The following is a 23,439-nucleotide window of genomic DNA, read 5'->3' as shown; positions in this document are numbered from 1 at the left end:
GTTGGCCTTGTGGAGTTTTAACTCTTTCGTGAGCCGTGGGAAACATCTTTCCCACTACAATGAACTCGCTTCTAGTCCCGTGGGATTCACAGTTCCCATCCCTGTACGGTGCTACCACCTAGTGAACAGTATAGGCTACTACTTCCAATCTGAAGTTCCCGCCGTTTTTGCTGTACCTTCGCGCAGAGGCATTGTGTAGCTGAGTGTTGCTCTGTAGAGGAGCCTTTCAGTGCTGTTTGCGTGACATTTTGTGATTTTTTTTTCCTCAAAGCTGTAGTGTAAGGTAAATAATTTTGATTTACCCAAATTTATGAAGGAAAGCGTAAAATTGGAACGAGGAGAATTCCAGTTTGAAACAAAAGGGTCCATTTCTACAGTAAAATGGATGAATAACAGTCCAGTCAATTTCCTGTCTTCAATTCATGACCCATGAGAAACAGCCACAGTGAAAAGGAAAGACAAGGATGGTACTAGTATAGAGATTTCTTGTCCTGAAGTTGTGGCAGAATACAACAAAATAATGGGTGATGTCGATAAGTTTGATGAATTACGAGAAAGGTATGCTATTGGCAGACGTTCTGTAAAGTGGTGGCACAGAATACTTTATTTCCTGGTGGACGTTGCTACAGTGAGCAGTTTTATGCTGTGGAAAATAAGTAAAAGAGAAAGTGGACAGCATGATCAGCTCACATACGGGATCCATCTAGCCAGACAATTGATTGCTGGCTTCTCATCCCAAAAAAGGCGTGGACAAAAACCTGTCTTTCTGGCAAAAAGGGGTAAAGTACCTAAAGATTTTAGTCATGTGGCTGTAGGGGAGCATCGACCCATTTTAGGAGAAACCTACTGGACGTGCCGTCATTGTAGTACCAAAGCTGCGGAAAAGAGCACTCGCTGTGTTTGTACATATTGCGTATACCCGTGTTTCAGAAAATTTCTTGGCAAGTAATTTTGAACAATCATTGTAACGAGATAAGTAAATTTATCAAATAAATGACATATATTCAAAAAGTTGTTTTTGTCATTTAACTCCAAGGAAGGCAGTGGGAAGAATGCTTCCCACCTTGTTGTGTGACCTCACTTTCACAGTTGGAGCAAATTTGATATTCTGTATGATAAATATACCTATCTGTTAACTATCTGCTCTCCATTCATTAAAAAAAACTGCTCAATAATTTTGCCCAAGAAAGGGTTAAGACACTTGGCACAGTGCCGTTATAGAGTATAAGCTTCTCTCACTGAGTACCCCTTGTAAGTAGGCTACGTGGTGCACGTTGCAGGAGTTCGGGTCGCTGCTTTCGGCGCTGCGGTGCGGGCGCGGCGGCTGCCCCGGCGCCATAGTGAGCGAGGACCCCCTGGACACTGGGTCTCCGTGGCGCTGCAGCGGCTGCGGACAGCAGCTGAACGCCACCAAAGTGCGGGCGGTACAGGCCGCGCTGGGCTCCATGCTGGCCAAGGTGGACACCGGCAGGCCGGAGGCCGTGGCCGCCTACCTGCGCAGCCCGCGCGTCTGCTCGGCGCTCCACCCCTCCAACCAGGTCGCCGTCGAGCTCAAGAGCTGCCTCGTCTGGCTCTACGGCCACACCGACGGGCACAGCTGGCAAGGTTCGTAATGCTGGCGATCGACATTAGATCCCGGTTTTAAGGGAGATGACTAAAGTGTGCGTCATTTATGACGGCGGCCGAGTTTAGGTTCGTTCTGCGCATCTGACGTCACAAAACACAGTCGGCCAATGAACAGAGAACGACGTTGCCAGAGCTCGACTGCAGTTTTAGAAACGTTCAGTCATAAATCAAGTAATTGAACAAAAGTAGTGTCTTGATAGCAGACTTATGTTTATAGAAAGTTTGGAAAAAGCATTCTTTATACCAATTGCTTCATATTCTATTAATTAATTAAGCCAAACAAGCAATAAGCCTCCTAATTCAGGCGATAGCAAGGAGAGGTGTTTGTATCATTCTCACTAACCGCTTCTTCGCAATAAAGAACAGCTGTAATTGTTTATTTCCTATTGTACTTCGATGAAACGTGAGAAATTCATAGTCATACCAACAGTGTTTGTCGGTATTTTGCGTGATATTTTAAAGTCCTCCGGGAGATATGTTGAAAGACAAGCAGCGGTAGTGTAGTGGTTAAAGTGTATGGCTGCTAAGGGAAAGATTCTGAGTTCAAAACTTGTTCGGTGCCTAAGATTTTCTTTGTTTAAAAACAATATCGAAGTGTCTTACTTCATAAATTTTCTCTTTTGTATGTAATTTTTTGAAATTTCTAGTGGCAACTAAAATCGACCATATGGAAAGTATACGCTATGGACTTACACCTCTGCAAACTCTTCAAAATTTCGTGCAATGGTTTACTACATCTAATGCTGCACAATAACTGCTTTTAACTTCGAAACAAAATTAAGGCATTTACTGGGGGGGGGGGGGGGGGGCGGGAGGGGGGGTGTAACGTATCAGTCAAGATGATGTGTAAAAATCAAATTTTTTGGCCAAATAGTTTTTGTGAAATCGAATGATAAACTGTGTCAAAGCAGCCGAAACATGTGTCTGAACAGGCGAGCAGTGCAATGATGACAAAATCGCGCACATCGCGGAATGCGGGGAGCACGTCTCTGTAGCAGCGAAAGGGTTAATGCGGCCGTGGTGGCTTTACTTCATAAACTGCGCGCTCCCCCCCTAAACGTAAGTTTGCGAACTATACTATGGCGCTGCTTCTCTTGGCGCGTACAACTGGCAACGCAGCAATCTCCTGTGTCTGGGCGGGCATGCGCGAACCGCCAAGATAAAAGAATTGAACTATAACATCTGACCACGATTTTAGGGGATGCTTAACCCTTTCGTGGGCAAAATTATTGAGCAGTTTTTTAATGAATAGATAGCAGACAGTAGTTAACAGATAGGTATATTTATCATACAGAATATCAAATTTGCTCCAACTGTGAAAGTGAGGTCACACAACAAGGTGTGAAGTATTCTCCCAATGCCCATCCTTGGAGTTAAATGACAAAACCTTTTTCAATGTATGTCATTTTTTATTTGATAAATTTACTTCTCTTGTTACAATGATAGTTCACAATTACTTGCCATCAAATTTTCTGAAACATGGGGCTATGCAAAGTGGCATTTGACAATATGTACAAACACAGTGAGTGCTCTTTTCCGCAGCTTTGGTACTACAATGACGGCACGTCCAGTAGGTTTCTCCTAAAATGGGTCGATGCTCCCCTACAGCCACATGACTAAAATCTTTAGGTACTTTACCCCTTTTTGCCAGAAAGACAGGTTTTTGTCCACGCCTTGTTTGGGATGAGAAGCCAGCGATCAATTGTCTGGCCAGCTGGACCCTGTATGTGAGCTGATCATGCTGTCCACTTTCTCTTTTACTTATTTTCCCTAGGATAAAACTGTTCACTGCAGCAACGTCTACCAGGAAATAAAATATTCTGTGCCACCATTTTACAGAACGTCTGCCAATAGCATACCTTTCTCGTAATTGATCAAACTTACCGACACCACCCATTATTTTCTTGTATTCTGCCACAACTTCAGGACAAGAAATCTGTGTACTAGTTCCATCCTTGTTTTTCCTTTTCACTGTGGCTGTTTCTCATGGGTCATGAATTGAGGACAGGAAAGTGACTGGACGGTTATCCATCCATTTTACTGCAGAAATGGCTCCTTTTCTTTCAAACTGGAATTCTCCTCGTTCCAATTTTACGTTTTCCTTCGTAAAATTGGGTAAATCAATAGTATTTACCTTATACTATAGCTTTGAGGAAAAATCACAAAATGTCACGAAAACAGCACTGAAAGGCTCCTCTACAGAGCAACACTCAGCTACACAATGCCTCTGCGCGAAGGTATAGCAAAAACGGCAGGCACTTCAGATTGGAAGTAGTACCATATACTGTTCACTAGGTGGTAGCACCGTGCAGAGCTGGAAACTGTGAATCCCACGGGACTAGGAGCGAGTACATTGTAGTGGGAAAGATGTTTCCCACGGCTCACGAAAGGGTTAGGGGATATTTAGTCGCAATAAATTTCAACTGCACAGGTACACCGAATTTCCTATCTAGTGGCTAGCATTGCTGACTTTGGATCACTGGGTCTCTGTTTAGATTCCCGGCCGGTCCGGGGTTTTTCTGCGCCCAGCGGCTGGCTGTTTGTGTTGTACTCATCATTTCATCATGGACAGCGAAAAGATCAGGAATTTGTACGGCAATAACCACACAATTAAGCGCCCCACAAACCAAATATCAATCACCAAATTTTCCTGGATTGGATGTCAATGGAGAAATATAAAAAAGGCATTTTTCTTATTTTGTAAGGAGCACTTTGTGCTCATGTGGGAGTGATCTAGATGGTTGTAAAACAAACTGGTAGCCAAGATCGCAGGAATTCTTTTTATTCCATGATTGCCGGTTTCGGCGAAACTAAATCCGCCATCATCGGATCTTAGGACACATACAGGTTACAATATCAAGGCAAACAATGGTGATATTACTAGTTGCCTATAATACGCAGGCCTTACAAAATTGTCATACGTAGCACATACGCGTCCAAGAGAGAGCTAGCGCTTGTGTGTGATGGAGACACGTAACATTTATAATGTCATCTCTCTTGTACGCCTATGTGCTACGTATGACAATTTTGTAAGGCCTCCGTGTTATAGGCAACTAGCAATATCACCATTGTTTGCCTTGATGTTGTAACCTGTATGTATCCCAAGAGCCGATGACGGCGGCTTTAGTTTCGCCGAAAGCGGTAATCATGGAATAAAACGAATTCCTGCTATCTTGGCTACCAGTTTATTATTTTATATTTTTCTTGCTTCTATTCTCGTACGGTATTATATTTTGAAGGACTTCACAAATTGAAAGGGAGCTATTACAGAAAAAATCGTGTAATAAGAATCATTTGTGATGTAAATTTAGAAATGAGTGCTACGTTAAAATGCTTTATATATTTAAAGTTTAACATGTGTCGCGCCTAACAGTATCCTCTCATTCCTAGGACTGTGTAATGGAAAATAAATCTAATCCAAACAAAACAATTTTTGTTCATGACATATCGTACACAAATATAATCACACATTCATATTGTACCCTACAAGCGCTTGTTTACCGGAGCTACAGTACTCTGCAATTTATCATCTTGCTGTGCAAACATAAAATACTCATTGCAATTGATTTCAATCGTAAGCTTTGCCTTTCAGTCTGCTGCTGTTTCTCAGAAGAGTCTACTTACTGTGTGTTCAGAGGGGGGAAATTCCTATGCCTGCCGCAACCGGTCAACGAAACAATTCATTGGCGACAAACGAAAATTTGCACCAAGGCCACAGTTTCGAGCCCTGGTCTCCTCCTACTTACTAGGCAGATGCGTTAACCATTTACGCCACCTTGCACAAAGGCTAAATACGATTGTACGGACTACCCAAGCACGCCTCCCTCCTCAGTCCACATTCTCATTTACCACACACTACCGAAGTAATGCCCCTAGCCCTTTTTCCTGTTTGCTCGTCGCATCGCGTCAAGTCCCGCTGCAGGATTAAACACAGAAATGGTGTCTGTTCCTTCTAAAGTGTCTGAAAAAACGCACGCCTCATTAGTCACCTCGTTCATAAGAGAGAGAATTATTTCGAAGCGAAATGTTTGTGTCGTATGAGACAATTGACAAATAACGCAACGAGCATTTTTAAACATAGAAGTCGGCATAATCTTCTTTTGCGATTCCTTGTTATTCCACGTGTTAAATGTACGACAGCTGCTGATCGGTACGAGGCGAGCACATCCGTAGGGTGCCAGTACAGCACTGACGAAAGAACAAGTGACCATTCTCGCCGTCACGACCCCCTCTAAACGCCTAGGCTGTGCGCCATACTTTCTCCACTCCACGCATTCTCTTGAGTCCATCCGACTTCTTTTCGTAGAAGGATGAAGAGCAAAATGATTGTCCACAAAAGTATGACCAACAGATTTCGAAAAACCTTATGAAATCTGTTGGTTAGGGAACTTGTATTATCGATAGTACTTTGCGGGATTATTAATTACAACAGTGTTCACTGGCGAAATATACGGGAGAAACAGGCGGTCAACAAGGGAACGTGGGGGATTAAGAGAATATTGCTCAAATACGGGAGATCCTGGAATTACGCGAAAGTTGGCTATCCTAGTGTTGGCATTTGGCTGTTTGTGATACTTCCAGGTTTAGTTTAATTTTTTTGAGGACCTCTGATTTTGTCTTCATCGATTTGGATTCGTATTCCGTGGAAGTATTCGTATTACTGTAATGTGTAAAAGGTGGTGGGTAGAACTTACTAACTCGCAACTTCTGTATATCGTTTTTCTTTTTATAACTTATGAACGTTTTGAATGTAACCATGTGTACAAATTACCTTGCGATGTGAATATAAAATGACTCGTCCCAGGTCATTACAATCTACTGTGAAAAATTATCCATGGAACATAAAACTAACCAACCCATTGACCGAGTGACCGATAGGCTCGCAGATTCCTTAGAGTCGAACTCCCACGTATAAAACAGCTTCAAACGTCTGATTAGCTCATAAATGAGTTAATGTATGAAATATTTGAAGTTAGGCATGTAAAACCAATCTCAGAAGATGCGAAACCCCAATTATGTTGATTTTATTAGCTTCGTATTATTCTCCCGTAGAGTAATGTAGTTTCCAAAAGTTTCGAAATTATGTGCAAAGTTTGTTGGAAGTAGCTGAGTGCTCTCTTTCTCAAATACTGCGGCCGAGTTGGCGGGAATGGTTTGCTGAAGTAGTAAGATATTACTATCTTCAATCACTCTTCAAGCACATTTGTTTAGTGAGATGTCGCTGAGCCGTGTGCAGCTCGCGTTGGTGCCATTGGCATCGTGTAGCAGGGATAGTCCCATCTGGGTTTCTTCTTGTGTGTTTCTGGCGCCACTAAGTTTGCTAGCATTGTCTGTCTGTGAGTGGCGGCGGCGGCAGCAGCAGCAGCAGCGTTTATCGATATCTAGTACCGAGTTACTATCTTTGGAAGGACGTCAAGTGTTTTCCGGGTTGGGTGTGTCGGTAGTTCGGTTCGGACGGAGCTGGAGGGAGGTCCAGCAGCGCAGGGACTTGGCGGGACCGCTGGCGGCACGCAGGCACTGCCGGATCGAGGGGCTGTAGTTGTGAGGGCCACAACTTCGTTTTCCACCGGACCCAGGACGTTTGAGTTGAGTGAACATTAACCCAGTCGTGAAACCTATATTTTGAGGTCACGCCGTTCGTTCCTACGTTGTTGCCTGCAGGGTGACTGAGACAAATAGCAACGAGTGGAATGTTTGGAGTTGGCGAAATTAATTAGCCATCCTCTACCTTTTATTATTAATCATTTAATTCCTTGTGTTTATTGGTGAAGTTCAACCAGCGGTATTTTTCTGCATAGTGGCCGCTAACGCCCAGTTACCTGCTCTGTATGTTAGCGTATTTTCGCGGCAGTGTACCTTTCCTCGCCTTGCCGCTGCTGTCCGGTACAGCGTGTAGTTAGACAGCCTCCTTGATTGTGGTTGGGATTTTCGTTATTTTGGACTACCTTGGTGGTACTGGTTCCTTCTGCTTCTGGATGTTCTAAACACCGGTTTCCGAAGACACAGTGCTGTCCGCCGGTTCCGCCTTGCCTCGGTTATTCCATCGTTCTGTTGGTTACCAGACGATAGGTAGATTTTGCAAGAGTGTTGGTCTGCGTTTAAACTGTCACCTGTTTGAATTGCCATCCGGTTAAGTGAATACAACTCTTGGCTGCCTGTCTCGTCGGTTACGAAGTTGAACGACTTTTCCCAGGCCGATCCTTGAAGCACTGTCTGAGGCCCACTTCTCTTGGTCTGATCACATTGTAGTGATCTTTTTTTAAATATTTTATTCTCTCTTGGAGAAGTTTACCTGTTCTTAAGAATTGTTATCTAGGCCTTCAGCCGTTAAATTGTTTGAGTTACTAACATTGGGGCCTTCAGCTGACAAATAATTTGAATTTCTGGTCAATAAGGCCTTCAGCCGTAAATGCAATTTGTCTAAATAATTTTTAATTAGATATTGTCTGAAGTGAAATTTGATAATTGTTTCTTATTGTCAAACTTATATGCAATTGGTTCCAAATAGTGTTCGTGATTTAAAAAGAAAACTGAGCAACCAACGGTAACTGAGTAAGGCTCCGTCCACGCTGATATCCGCCTTTCCCTAAGTACCACTTTTCAGTAGCACCAAAATGTCTTATCAGAACGTCAGATGTTCTTAATAATTACTAGAAAGGATCTCTGTCGGAGACCAGTGCATTCACTATCGCTTGGTCTGCTGACTACTGGCAACTTGGCTTAACAGATCAGTCATCAGCACTTCGAACTACGTCACTAGCACTGAAGGGCCGCTTGGCCTACTGCACAAGAGAAAATTGCAAAGCAGTGACTTGTTCCTACTATTCACTGAAATTCCTGTATTCTAACTCTTTGAGACAGACAGGCAGTCTCTGTTCAGCAATATTCCAATGATGTCTACAAAACGCTAAATACCTTGCAGTTTGAGTCTGTCACCTTCTCGTAATTGAAGTGTCTACTGCTCCATCAGGTGCTACTGCCAAGTTTTACTGCCCTCTGGCTTCTTGGTACTGACACACTCACTTCTAATCTGCTGCTGGCTGAGCTTTTATTTCGTTAAGTGACTCTGGGAGCATCTGGCCCTCTCCAGTATCTGTCTGGAACATTCACTTCGAAACTTCCCTCGATACGTGACCACCTTAAAGTTCGATTATTGTTCTAAATTCCGCCCGAGATTCTTACATTACACATTTTGGAACTCGTCCTCGACCCTTCGCATACTTTGGCGAGGTGTAAAGTGTATTATTCACTCTCGTATTTGGCCACCCTCTCTGAATCGGTGTCCATTTATTTGGGAAGCATTATCTTCTCCCAATACCCTGTTTTTCTTCGATCTCTCACGTACGCAGGTCGGCCTGACTATGAAACCCTGGATAATCATTTTTGTTACGACCTGACATGCGATAAAAATTATTAAAGGTCTCTAAGGTCGCGACAGTACAATGGACGTGAGTCAGGCCAGTTTTGCTAGAGTACTCTTCAAACAGCACAAACATGTCTCAGCACGAACTGGTAGTCTTCCACTCTGCAACGTGGCGTGCACTATTTCAAACCTTCCCGGTAGATTAATTAGCATGCCGAACTAGCACTAAAATTTCCGACCTTTAACTTCTACAGGTAATGCTCTGACGTACTTAGTACCCAGTCCCGATTCATGACACGACAAGTTCCCACTGTTCTACTTCTTTCTCTCCTGCTTTCCAAACTGCGCAGTTCTCCTGCATATGGACTAGCACTGCTGGAAGAAAATATGCTGCGAGACCTAGGCTGTGGTTAAACAATTTCTCCAGGGACCTCCCTTCTACGAATGCTACTCTCGCAAAGTATGCAAGAGAAATAATGTGCAGTTCAGGAAGTATATAAGACGTACTGGCGAAAGTAAATTAGTGAGGACGGATAATGAATCATCCCCGAATGTATTTGTTCCCTAAGAGCATTGCCTGTGGTAGGTAACATCCTAACTTATTCCAGGTTAGGTACGAAGTTTGAATTTGCCTGGAATGTATAAAGTTGATACCAGAATTAGTGTGAGCAAGAAATAGGTAGCAAGCAGCAGTATTATCGAGACACCAAATAAAGAGAAAATCCAATCAGATTGATCGGAATTTTTACTATGCAGCAAATCAACTTGTGCCTCTAAAGCGGACAATAAAATAGGCCTCACCATAGCTAGCTATTACAGTTGCTGACGAAATCAGTCCACCCTGCTAGATATAAAAAATAGGTAGGCATCAGGTAGGGGGTGGGGGAAGAGGTGATAGACGGGTGGTACGTAACGCAGGGAAGTATACGAAGCAAAACAGACTGGTTTTATCAGACAAATGATGATGATGATGATGATGATGATGATGATGATGATGATGATGATGATGATGATGATGATGATGATGATGATGATGATGATGATGATGATGAAATAGCTTTCTCTTCAGCTTTCTAGTCTAACGAACTTTCCACCTCTCTCTGTGATTTATCGACTCACTTAATACTGTTTTCTGTTACGCAGTGGCGACTCATACAGTTGGTAATGAAATCTGTGAAATACTGGCAATAACGGTTATCGCAACCAACTTTGTACTGTAGGTTCACTTCAGATTTTTTGTCTGGAAATAACTTGTTCATCGTAGCGGCTCTATCATTTGATTAAAGAAAGGAACAATACTTTCTAACGAATGGTCTAACCCACTTCTCTACTAAAATTGGTTATACTCTCAAAAAGACACTATCGCATTAACTATGCCCATGTCCATCGCAGTCTCAGTATTTGATTTAAAAACTAAATTGTAACGACTTCCTAAGTCTTTTACCATATGTCACACTACTGAATTTGTTACATCAAAAGTCGTTTACACCACTAGCGTGTTAAATATACGCTTTCTGCAAAGCAGGCGAATGTTTTTTTGGAACGACCCACTTACAGAATATACGCTACAATAAAAAGCCCTTGAAATGTTTTCTCCAGTCATTTGTTAGGACGTTGCGCACCTGGACACAAACAGAGCCCAATACGTGCTGATACTGTGAATCAGTGGTGGATGAGAAAGTAATCATTTCCTTACACTGTAGCAGCTGCTAAAACAGATACGTGCACAATAAAAATAATTTAATCTTAATATTACGTTTGAAATTGCAGCAGAATGGGAGTACTAAGGACAGAGGAACTAAGTTTAAAATGTGGCGTCAAATAATGATACTGAAGAGTTTTATATGAACATAATCTGTATTTTTTAAATTTGGTTGGGATAGTGGTTTCTTTTCTCTGGTTTGACCATTCCGGAAGCGGCAGGTCATATCGCTTGCCTGTTACTGTTGTAGGATGGGTAAGTGGTACAATCTCACTCCCTGTGAATATGAGCACGTCTTCACTCATTCCAGCTCGCGCAGGTCCGAAAAGTCCGGCAGAGCTCAAAGAATAAAAGCGCCACACAGGCCCCTTTAGTGGTCACTGACATGGTTCCACACTGTTAGCAGTCAATTTCTTCTGACCTTGCATGGGCTGACTCTCCCCTTCGTTCAGTGTCATCCTTAGTTTCTCTCTCCTTTGGTCGTTAAAATTCTTTGCATACTGCTGATTGGCACTAGCTGCCACACATTGCTTTACGGATTGTTCTAAATGCTGAAGGAGCCACTTGTGCTCCCCATTTTATGGTGATTTTGTAAGGAAAACAAATATATGAATTTACTAGCTAATGGTCTATTTACTACCAGGAAACCCAGAAAGATACTAAAATTTATTTTCTGTATTTTATCAGAAAGTAAATGCCATATATAATTCAAATTTCATATTGTGAAATCTAACTACAAATTTATTTTACTGCAAACTCAACTTACATGAAATATTAGTCACAAAAATGCAACTCTTTAACTGTAAGTCTGTTAACACATCAGTTACTCATTCTTTGTATGACATATGTATTATATGGAAGCAAATAATACATTTTCATTTTATATATATATATATATATATATATATATATATATATATATACACACACACATACATGGGCTACAAAGACACAGTGAGTTTCATTAGATCATAAGAAAAACCACACACACATGTGGGGGTAGGGGGGAGGGTCAGGGGGTGTTTGTCTTTTATGATTTAATGAAATTATAAAAATGTTTGAAGTCCAACTTCAGTCTATCATTGACCATTCCCTTGTTTCATCCATTCAAGTTTCACTATTTATTTTTGGTCAGCATCAACTAGAGGACCCACTCAATATACTTTGTGAGTCTTCTCTCACTCTGGAGCCTGCCTGTTGCAACAGTAGTAACCCCAGTGTGTGTCACCTTCCCTGTAAGGGTCAGAGCTGAGTCACTTCATCTATTTTGACATATTTTCACTTTTAAAGCAACATACACTACTGACACTTTGTCTTTGTCTCCTTATCAATGAAACTCTTCCTTATTTGTTTCTCTGCCTGAGTCTTAAAATTTAAATTACATTTAACTTACTATTTTTCAACCCATCCTGTTGACATTTCACGAATGGTATAATGATTTCAAAAATACGTATTCAAATTCATTCCTTCCATCTTACATACTCTTCAGTTGTGTACCACATTTTCAGCTTAAGAAGCAAATAAATGTATACGACTTTCCACATGTAATATCCAGGTGAGTCTTGCACTTAGCTTGCAAAGCTGCCCCTTTCTGCTTCATTCTTATACCTTTGCACAACTCTTCTAAGTTTCTTCTAGGCTTGATGTAAAACATTTTGATATCATTTGTTAAATCCTCTCTCTTCATCTTCCAATCCAATTCGAAAGCAGAACAAAGCATCATGTGTTTTGCCTTGTCCTGAGATGAATTCCCTCTCATTCTGAACTGTTGCAGAAATAGCACCTATCAAGTCAGTCTACTATGCGTCAACCTGCACACCTCAAAGTTTTATGTGGTCAGCGTTCAATGTGTCTTATGTCCCATAGGAAGTTTCTAAATAACTGTAAACCCCCAGACAACGGTCTCTGTTTCACACTCTGACACACCTGAAATGCACTCAGATTTCGTCACAATCCTACTGGTGAAAGCTATGGTTTTGTGCATATCTTATCCTCTATGCTGGCCAAGTTACGTTCCACCCCATTATCACAGATACTTTGAGTGGCCATACAGAATCGTGGCTGAGGTAAGGGCTAATCAATAATACCTCTTTAGCTAATTCACTCTTAAAATGTTCAAAGACTTACTGCCATTAGTCAGTTCAGACGATTGTAGCATCAACTTTTCACAGTTCTGTGAAACACGTTATTCAATGCTTGGTTTGACACACATTTGCAAAAGAACTGCATAATCCTTGAAGTGGATTCGTGTTTTTCTTTATTCTGAGAAGTACACCATTCTTGTATCCCTATCCTCTGGATCTTTGCTAATCCCAAAGCAAAAGAAATGAGGTTTCTCCTCACAAATGTCTGCAGCTCGTGGTCGTGCGGTAGCGTTCTCGCTTCCCACGCCCGGGTTCCCGGGTTCGATTCCCGGCGGGGTCAGGGATTTTCTCTGCCTCGTGATGACTGAGTGTTGTGTGATGTCCTTAGGTTGGTTCGGTTTAAGTAGTTCTAAGTTCTAGGGGACTGATGACCATAGATGTTAAGTCCCATAGTGCTCTGAACATTTGAACCTCACAAACTTAACTTTGACCATGACAGGGTCATGACCCCTCTAAGAGCTACAAATACTGCTCTCACTATTTCACAATGTTCCTTCTACGTCTTGGTGGTGATCAACAAATCTACGTACACGTTCATTTGAGAACTTAGCTCCAAAGACTTGATCTCAATCTATATTAAAGTCTGAAATTTAAATATTGCAAACAAAGAGCATCAACGTAAACTAGTAGCTTTCCCCCTATGTACAAGTGCTGTATACTTCACTTTTCAGATTTCTGAAGATATCTAGCTGTCAAATAGAAGCTATGCATGCATTTTACACCATGTAACTTAAACATCAACTGATGTTCGTTCTCTGAACAGTTAATTCCTTTCATAGTTGTAGTATTGTTTTTGGGCGTCGAGGAAGTCTTACCACCCTCTTCTTTATTCCGCATAACTATGGGAAAACTATTATAGTATCTTATACTCCTCTCAATAATGCCTCATTGTATGATTTATTCCAATTACTGAGCAACTGGTCCCACATGAAGGGCCATAGTATGGTGACTTGAGGAGTATCTATATAGATGTAGAAGCAGAATTGTTTTTGTTCTTCTATTCCTAATTACTTGCGTAATCAAGGATGTGTCCAGGCTTATCTGAAAAGATTTCCCTATGTTTCCTTATTAAATCTTTTGTTACCTTTATGCCTCTGTAATTGTACTAATTAGTGACAAAATTTCCTTTACTCTTCTTGCATATATTTATCCATATAATTATCACTATGTATGGTTTCAAAGTAACCTTCACTTTCAGTTTAAACTAGCTGAGAAGCCCAGTGTTGCTCAGGTATTTATAAATTCTAGTCTTCTATTAATCCATCTCCTCCTCCACCCCTCTCTATTCATCTCCTCTCCCCCTCCCCCCTCTCTCTGCACAGTCGTGGCTAACCACTTCTATATACTGCCTGCAAGGCATTCCATTGGTACCTGCACAGTGCATCAGTCATTGAGGAAATCCAGTTGGACAAGAGGTTCTCTCTATACTTCACAGTAAAGAAAGAATTATTTCTTCATCCTCACCCACACCTCTATGGGAAATAAGTTTTCTTACCTCTACAGCACTTCTTTCGAGACAAAGTGCTGTGTCTACTAATTTCATTGTTTGGCTGAGATTGATCTGGAGGGGCAGAATGAGAGGTCGTGCATACATGCAAACATTTTCATAATACAGGGGTATAGAGGTAATAAGCACAACTTTGACCCCTTAATTACCTCAAAATGGGATCCTCATTTGTATAGATTTCACCGTAATTTTTCATAAACGCATTGGTCTTCTAACAATTAATTTCCACTTTGCATTTGCTTAGGCATTACTACAAATTCTTGTTCCAGCAACAAATCTCCTGCATAAAATTCCACAAGTTACTTGTTTCCAACTCAGTTTGCCACTAATTCGACTGCAGTTGAAGGCATTTACATTGATTCTCCTGTTACCTAATCCATTTGTATATACACTCAGAACTGTCAATTATTTCACTTCCAGTATACTGTTAGAAATCTTCGCTTTAATGAGAGGTAATTTCTTATTTCTTCTGCACTTCCTCTTATAAGCGATCCCTTCCAATTAATTTGTTTTCTCTGTTTTCTAACCCATACCGCTTTTGCGAACTGCTCCCTCCATTGCTATTCACTACCAAGTGACAGGTCACCTTTTACCTGGTAGCCGCCACTGAATAAACTTTCAGTCCAGTCTGTACCCTTATGAAATCCTAACCTCCTGTACCATCTCTGTTTCGTCACTTGCCCACTTACTGCATTCTCATGTGGTGACTCTTTTTCTTCCTCCTTTCACATCTTTATTCATGGTTTTTACAGCTCACCAACTCTCCTACACCATTGCCTCTCTATTAATTACTGTCATACTATTGTCTCCCGTTTGTCCCATATATATATATACACTCCTGGAATTTGAAATAAGAACACCGTGAATTCATTGTCCCAGGAAGGGGAAACTTTATTGACACATTCCTGGGGTCAGATACATCACATTATCACACTGACAGAACCACAGGCACATAGACACAGGCAACAGAGCATGCACAATGCCGGCACTAGTACAGTGTATATCCACCTTTCGCAGCAATGCAGGCTGCTATTCTCCCATGGAGACGATCGTAGAGATGCTGGATGTAGTCCTGTGGAACGGCTTGCCATGCCATTTCCACCTGGCGCCTCAGTTGGACCAGCGTTCGTGCTGGACGTGCAGACCGCGTGAGACGACGCTTCATCCAGTCCCAAACATGCTCAATGGGGGACAGATCCGGAGATCTTGCTGGCCAGGGTAGTTGACTTACACCTTCTAGAGCACGTTGGGTGGCACGGGATACATGCGGACGTGCATTGTCCTGTTGGAACAGCAAGTTCCCTTGCCGGTCTAGGAATGGTAGAACGATGGGTTCGATGACGGTTTGGATGTACCGTGCACTATTCAGTGTCCCCTCGACGATCACCAGTGGTGTACGGCCAGTGTAGGAGATCGCTCCCCACACCATGATGCCGGGTGTTGGCCCTGTGTGCCTCGGTCGTATGCATTCCTGATTGTGGCGCTCACCTGCACGGCGCCAAACACGCATACGACCATCATTGGCACCAAGGCAGAAGCGACTCTCATCGCTGAAGACGACACGTCTCCATTCGTCCCTCCATTCACGCCTGTCGCGACACCACTGGAGGCGGGCTGCACGATGTTGGGGCGTGAGCGGAAGACGGCCTAACGGTGTGCGGGACCGTAGCCCAGCTTCATGGAGACGGTTGCGAATGGTCCTCGCCGATACCCCAGGAGCAACAGTGTCCCTAATTTGCTGGGAAGTGGCGGTGTGGTCCCCTACGGCACTGCGTAGGATCCTACGGTCTTGGCGTGAATCCGTGCGTCGCTGCGGTCCGGTCCCAGGTCGACGGGCACATGCACCTTCCGCCGACCACTGGCGACAACATCGATGTACTGTGGAGACCTCACGCCCCATGTGTTGAGCAATTCGGCGGTACGTCCACCCGGCCTCCCGCATGCCCACTATACGCCCTCGCTCAAAGTCCGTCAACTGCACATACGGTTCACGTCCACGCTGTCGCGGCATGCTACCAGTGGACTGCGATGGAGCTCCGTATGCCTCGGCAAACTGGCTGACACTGACGGCGGCGGTGCACAAATGCTGCGCAGCTAGCGCCATTCGACGGCCAACACCGCGGTTCCTGGTGTGTCCGCTGTGCCGTGCGTGTGATCATTGCTTGTACAGCCCTCTCGCAGTGTCCGGAGCAAGTATGGTGGGTCTGACACACCGGTGTCAATGTGTTCTTTTTTCCATTTCCAGGAGTGTAGTTGAACTTACTATCACGAATTTCATCTCCCAAACGTTAATCTACTATGGATGTTGCTGCAAATTTATGGTCTACGCCTCATCTCTCGACTTCCTTTACGTCCTCCTCACTGCCATTACTACTGTAATCTCTTTTGCACTCATTATCATGTACCCCAATTCTTGATACGTTAGTGCAGTTATTCGCCTCATTATTATCAACTGCGAGACAGTTTGTGGTGACCATTGTGAAGTTCAAATTCAACCAAAGCTGCCACTGATATTTTATATTCGCTCCACCTCATATTGTCGCCATATTGCAACTGAAGGGTGCTCCAGAGGATTAATAACATTTTTGGCTACCTTTGATACAGAAGGAAATCGGACTGGCCGATCATGTAGCTGGTCTATATCAATCAATCACTTCTTGTCATTTGTCAATTCTCATATGAAGAATTCAGATATTTGTATTGTTGATGGTATGTGTTTTAAAAGTTGGAATTAAATTGTAGCTTTTAAGTACAATTGCACGCAAAATAGGTTTCCTATTACAGTTTGAAATCTAATTGTTAACGTAAGGGGGCAAATGTATTTATTTCAGTAAGATTCTAAGAAATTTTGTGTTTTTGTATTCACTACATAACTGAAGATTTTTAAACTTTTAAGAGGTATGTTTAGACTAGCTGTATTTTTATAACCATAGGCCAATAAACAAAATAACGTCCCCTAACAATCAGCTCTCTTTCTTCCTTTCCTCTTGCATCTCTGCTTCCCAAAACTCCACTAAATTATCAGCAGAGGCCCACAGCTTCTCTCCTCATTCTGCAAAACTTTAACCTGGATGCATTTTCCTTTAATTATTCGCAACATCCAGTGTCCTGTGAGCCTCACTCCCCCTTATGTGTTTCCTTTCCACACTATCAGTTAACTCCTGCTTCTCCTACCGAATAAAAATTTCCCCATTCACACTGATAAGTATTATTTCGCGATTTTTCTGGCCTTTTGACCCACATATAACGTTTATCCAAACTAGCTATGTTAGCCATGCCATCTCCTCGGATTTCCTGATTCGAACCAGTTAATTGTTTCTGCATCAGGATTACACCCTTTAGAAATAACTGGCCTTTTTCTGAACAGTCTCTACCATGTTGATGGTAGAGATTGTACCTAAGTCTTCCTCTAGTACCATGATCATGATTGTTTGTTGTAGCTCCCATCTTACATTAATAACTGGCTAGAGCATCCTGGACATGCCACCACCTCTCTGGAACTCTGAGCCCTCTCCGCTATAGCAGCCATCGACTTTATTTATAATGCTAAAAAATTGCCCTGTGTTTTATCCAGTAATGCTCACATGCTTCTGCATTTCCTTGGAAACCTTATTATGTAGATCATCGATCATGTCTTTTTCGCCAGTAGGTTGTTAAAGTTATTTTCTTATCCTACAGAACCTTTCACAATATTACTTCATGGAACATCTAGTTTCTCCTACACTGTGGAACATCTCAAAGTTTCACTCGATTCTCCCTTTGCTGCTTCTTGGATCACAACTCTGATCGAAACATCATGAGTTCACCTAACATGTCTCTCGCCTCCAATTCCTTGACTGCCGATTGTTCAAATCCAAACTGCTCCTTTGCTGAATTTCTTTTGGTTTTATTGTTCACTCGATTAGATATTATTCTTATCGATAACTCAGATACGTGGTGCTATGGTGCGATATTCCTCCCATTTTATAGTTTGATTTCCTGTTAGGAGACGTTTAAAAATATTTTTCCGTTCTCTACGTTTCACAATTTCGATGATAAGTTCAAAAACCGTCGCAACTATTTTAATTTTAGAGATCATTGATCTTTGCTAGGCCTGAATATAATTTTTCTCTGTTTCACTTGCAGTTCTCTGTTGTTCATTTCCGATTTCATTTAATATGCTGTTAATATGTCCATTAATTTCTTCAGATTGGTTTCTAATCAGTTCATAAGCTTTTTGTAACCTTCCTCCGTTCTTTCCCTTATTTCACTGCATTGTTACATTACGTTCTCTACTTTGGCCTTATTCAGTTCTCTATTGAATGGATTTCGGATACTCTGTAATTACTTCTTATATCTTGGAGCTCTTGAAATTTCTCATTTCCTCCAGAAGTTCAAGAAAACATCAGTAACATCAGACTGGGTCGGTCAGGACAGCTCAATGACTCTCAACGTGGACACGTCATTGGCAGTCACATGGTTAACAATGTCATCAAAGGTATTCCGACCTTTCTTAATCTGCCCAAGTCGACTATGGGTGATGCTGTTGTCACTCGAAAGAACATCCACAGCTAAATGAAGACTAAGCACATTTCACGGCGACCGTCGTCCATTGCGGAGGTCGGTTGTAAAAGATCGCAAGAAATCAATGGAAGGAATGACTCATGAATTTCAAAATGCTACAGAGGTCCAGCTAGCACAATGACTGCATAGGGAGCTAAAAATTATGTGGCACAATGGTCGAGCATTTCCTCAAAAGCCACATATTTCTATAGTCAGGCTAAGATTGTGGTGCAGTAAGAGTGACATCACTGGACAGCAGATGACTGCGAACCAGTCATTTGGAGCGACGAATCACGCTATAGCCTCCGGCAATCCGATGGGAGGGTTCGGGTTTAGTCAATGCCTGGAGAACGTTACCTACCGTCATGCGTAGTGGCAACGGCGAAGTATGGAGGAGGCGCGATGTATCACTGTGTTTCTCGCCGTTACTATGTGGTCCCCTTACTGCCCACTGTTGTTGTTTTTTGTTGTCGTCTTCAGTCCAGAGACTGATCCGTTGCAGCTCCCCATGCTACTCTATCCTGTGCACGATTCTTCATTTCCGAGTAACTGCTGCAATCTACATCCTTCTGAATCTGCTTAGTTTATTCATCTCTTGGTCTACCTCTACGATTTTTACCCCCCACGATTCCCTCCAATACTAAATTGATCACTTCATGCCTCAGAACATGTCCTGCCAACCGATCTCTTCTTTTAGTCAGGTTATGCCACAATTTCCTCTTCTCCCCAAATCTATTCAGTACCTCCTCATTACTTACGTGATCTACCCATCTAATCTTCAGCATTCTTGTGTAGCACCACATTTCGAAAGTTTCTATTCTCTTCTTGTCTAAACTATTTATCGTACACGTTTCACTTCCATACATGGCTACATGCACACAAGAAAATGGTAAATGCGGAGGATATGAACGCATATTTCACCATTGTGTACTGCACCCAGTAGAGGAACAGTTGGGAAACGACGATCACTCCGCTGTCTATCTGGCATGTTTTGTGGCCCTTTCTCCAAAAGAGAATCCCTATTTTTTATCTGTCTTTCCTTCCGTCGCTTGGGCTTAAGGTGTAGTCACTTTTAACTCCGCTTTCGTTTTCGTGTTCTGTGGTTCTCACAAGAGCGAGTATGGCCTTATTTATTTCTGCGCCCTAAACCAGAACAAACAATACAATCTATGATCGACATGACAATGCACCCTATACTAAAGTAGCATCTGTGAGGCAATGATGTGTGGGCAAGAACATTGCTGAAGTGGACTGACCTGCCCAGAGTCCCGACGTCAACCGAATGGAATGAGTTATAACGTAGGCTTCATACCAAGTCACAGCTTCCAACGTCGCTATTGAGCCGTGCGCACTCCCACCTATGCGATTTCCCGGACTTCGCTGTCTATCTGTGTTTGGTTTCCCACCCTTGTTGCGGTTACGTCGTGGTTCTTCTTCCTTCTACGTGTGTCAGCAGCGATGTGTACCATCTTTGGTTTTGTGCATATAGTTTCCGGCTAGGGGGTCTGCAGTGTGTCGGTCGGTTGCTCCGGACCAGGGAAGTTATCTCCTTGCGGTGCAGTCAGCTGGGTCCACTGGCGGTCCCTGCGCAGTGTCGGAGCATATGTGGAGCTGTCCGATCGCTACGAGCTTCGTGGTTCACGGACTCAGGACGTCAAAGTTGAGTAGTGGTTTCAACTACCCAAGCCACGGCCATTCATGTTGTGTGGTTCGTTTCGGTGGTTCGCTATTGGGAAGATTTTCCTGTGAGTAACACAGAGTTTTTATATTGCTGAAATTTAGCCATCGTGCGGTGCAATTAACTATATTAGTTGACTACAATTAATGTGCACCAGCGGAATTTTCTGCCTTGTGGCCGTTAGTGTTCCGGTTACCTGCTCTGGCCACTAACGTAATTTCAGGGAGCGTTCTTTCCTCACCTATTGTCGCTGTCCAACGTGGTGTGTAGTATTGACGGCTAATACATATTTCATTGTGGATAATCGCGCTCGTAACTTTGTGTTTGAGTGCTCATGTGCCGATTGGTGAAAAGCAAGTCGTTTTGTCGGTCGGTCCGTGGCTGTCCTGTCTCACCTCAGTGAAGGTCAGACCGACCCCCTGGAGGCTTCTGAGTGCCGTTTTCTTTATTGTCCTTCTTACCAGTGTTTGTCCATTTATAATCTACCATAGCCAATGATTTAAAAAGTTCTTGCTTTTACTGGATTTTATGTATTTTGAATTTTGGAAAATCAGTTCTGGGCCTCCTGCCACTTAAATCCTTACTGTAAAAACAAGAAAACAATTGAGGCCTTCTGCCTTTGAAAGTTTATAGCAATTTATTTCAAAATCTTGAAAAATTTATTGGGGCTTCAGCCGTTTGTGTTGCATCTTGTTTGTTTGTCTATTCACATTTGCCTTGAATTTTAACTGCATGTTTTTACCACTTGAGATTTATCTTGTTGCTTTAAGATTTCTTGTTTGGAGGCCTTCAACCGTGAAATAATTGCCTTTATGAAACTCTTAGTTCTAAAGATTCGGCTATGTGCTGCTTTGGTTGAAAGGCGTTAAAATAAACTACAATTCTGAATGAACCTGACCGACAACTTTTTTGGCCCTTTCTACAATCCTAATCACCTGTTCTGCCCAGCGGGTTTAGCGGGCGTCTCAACTATCTTTTCTGGTTTTGGCTCTTGAGGAAAAATTGGCTGCCATTCCTCCAGATATTCAGATACCTCATTGAGTGTCCCCAGCAGAGTTCAAGCCGTCTTAAGAACGGCGAGAGGACAGAGCGCATGTTAACGTCCATCAGTTGGTGACTGAATACTTACTGATCAGACCGTGTACGTAGGTAATGGGTACAGGTTACACTATCGAATACTCCAACGAGACAGCATCGATGTCACTACAGAGGGAGGAAAAGTTTGCACCAGTGTTTCAAGAGGGAAGAGTGTTGAATCTGAGTTTACAGAGACGGAACGTGTCGCATTCGTCGTGTTCCTCGCCAGGTCTCTACGTAAACAGTGCAGTTACACGGCTGGCGGGGAGGCAGGTTGAGCGCGGTATGGAGCTGGCAGGCGGGCAGTCGGACAATGGCGATGGTGCGCGCCTCGTGGCAAGTAAACGAGCCCAGCCCAGCCCAGCCCAGCCCCGTCCCGGCAGCCGGCCAGCTGGGGACAGTCCGTCACGACGCGTCACCGCGCTCGGCGCAGCCGCCGCCTGTTCTCGAAATAAGCGGCACGCATTAGGGGCATAACTCCGCGACCACAGCGCTGGCTCAATGGCCGCCTTGCTAGTACTACGGCCGGCCCGACCGCAGGACAATGCCACAGAAATACCTGTGTGGTTGGAGAAGTGAAATCCGTGCCAGCAGGGCTCAGAAATAGTCCGCGGCTGGAACCTGTCCGTCCATCGGAGTGGCCGTCCAACAGGCACAGCTAGCGTGTGGCGAGCCTTGACTAGCTCCTTCCGTGAATAGCTCTCTCGATCCGCGCTGACATCAAAGTTCATAAGTGCACTTCATGTATTACACTACTGGCCATTAAAATTTCTACACCAAGAATAAATGCAGATAATAAACGGGTATTCATTGGACAAATATATTACACTAGAACTGTCATGTGATTAAATTTTCACGCAATTTGGGTGCATAGATCCTGAGAAATCAGCACCCAGAACAACCACCTCAGGCAGTAATAACGGCCTTGATACGCCTTGGCATTGAGTCAAACGGAGTTTGGATGGCGTGTGCAGGTACAGCTGCCCATGCAGCTTCAACACAATACCACAGTTCAACAAGAGTAGTGACTGGTGTGTTGTTACGAGCCAGTTGCTCGGCCACCATTGACCAAACGTTTTCAGTTGGTGACAGATCTGGAGAATGTGCTGGCCAGGGCAGCTGTCGAACATTTTCTGTATCCAGAAAGGCCCGTACAGGACCTGCAACATGCGGTCGTCCATTATCCTGCTGAAATGTAGGGTTTCGCAGGGATGGAGGGTAGAGCCACGGGTCGTAACACATCAGAAATGTTACGTCCACTGTTCAAAGTGCCGTCAATGCGAACAAGAGGTGACCGAGACATGTAACCAATGGCACCTCATCATCACGCCGGGTGATACGCCAGTATCGCGATGACGAATACACGCTTCCAATGTGCGTTCACCGCGATGTCGCCAAACACTGATGCGACCATCGTGATGCTGTAAACAGAACCTGGATTCGTCCGAAACAATGACGTTTCGCCAATTGTCGTTCGTTGTTCAGTACACCATCGCAGGCGCTCCTGTCTGTGATGCAGCGTCAAGGGTAACCGCAGCCGTGGTCTCCGAGCTGATAGTCCATGCTGCTCCAAACGACGTCGTCCTATTCGTGCAAGTGGTTGTTGTCTTGCAAACGTCCCCATCTGTTGACTCAGGGATCGAGACGTGGCTGCACGATCCGTTACAGCCATGCGGATAAGATGCCTGTCATCTCGACTGCTAGTGATACGAGGCCGTTGGGATCGAGCACAGCGTTCCGTATTACCCTCCTGAACCCACCGATTCCATATTCTGCTAACAGTCATTGGATCTCGACCAA

At 43.4% G+C, this 23,439-nt stretch overlaps 1 protein-coding gene across 4 annotated transcripts in view; it reads left to right on the top strand.

Annotated features, from left to right (window-relative positions):
• Positions 1 to 23,439, top strand: part of LOC126263681 (SET domain-containing protein SmydA-8-like) — a 215,195-nt gene that overhangs the window by 99,076 nt on the left and 92,680 nt on the right. For all 4 annotated transcript variants that reach the window (XM_049960803.1, XM_049960806.1, XM_049960805.1 and 1 more), the window contains one exon: positions 1,281 to 1,605. In XM_049960803.1, the coding sequence (XP_049816760.1) occupies positions 1,281 to 1,605 (325 nt within the window). The remainder of the gene's footprint in view (positions 1 to 1,280; positions 1,606 to 23,439) is intronic.

This window comes from Schistocerca nitens, chromosome 6 (genome assembly GCF_023898315.1).
Source record: "Schistocerca nitens isolate TAMUIC-IGC-003100 chromosome 6, iqSchNite1.1, whole genome shotgun sequence".
Classification (NCBI taxonomy): domain Eukaryota; kingdom Metazoa; phylum Arthropoda; class Insecta; order Orthoptera; family Acrididae; genus Schistocerca; species Schistocerca nitens.
Note: the sequence above shows the minus strand (reverse complement) of the source record. Positions and strands in the feature narration are given on the sequence as shown.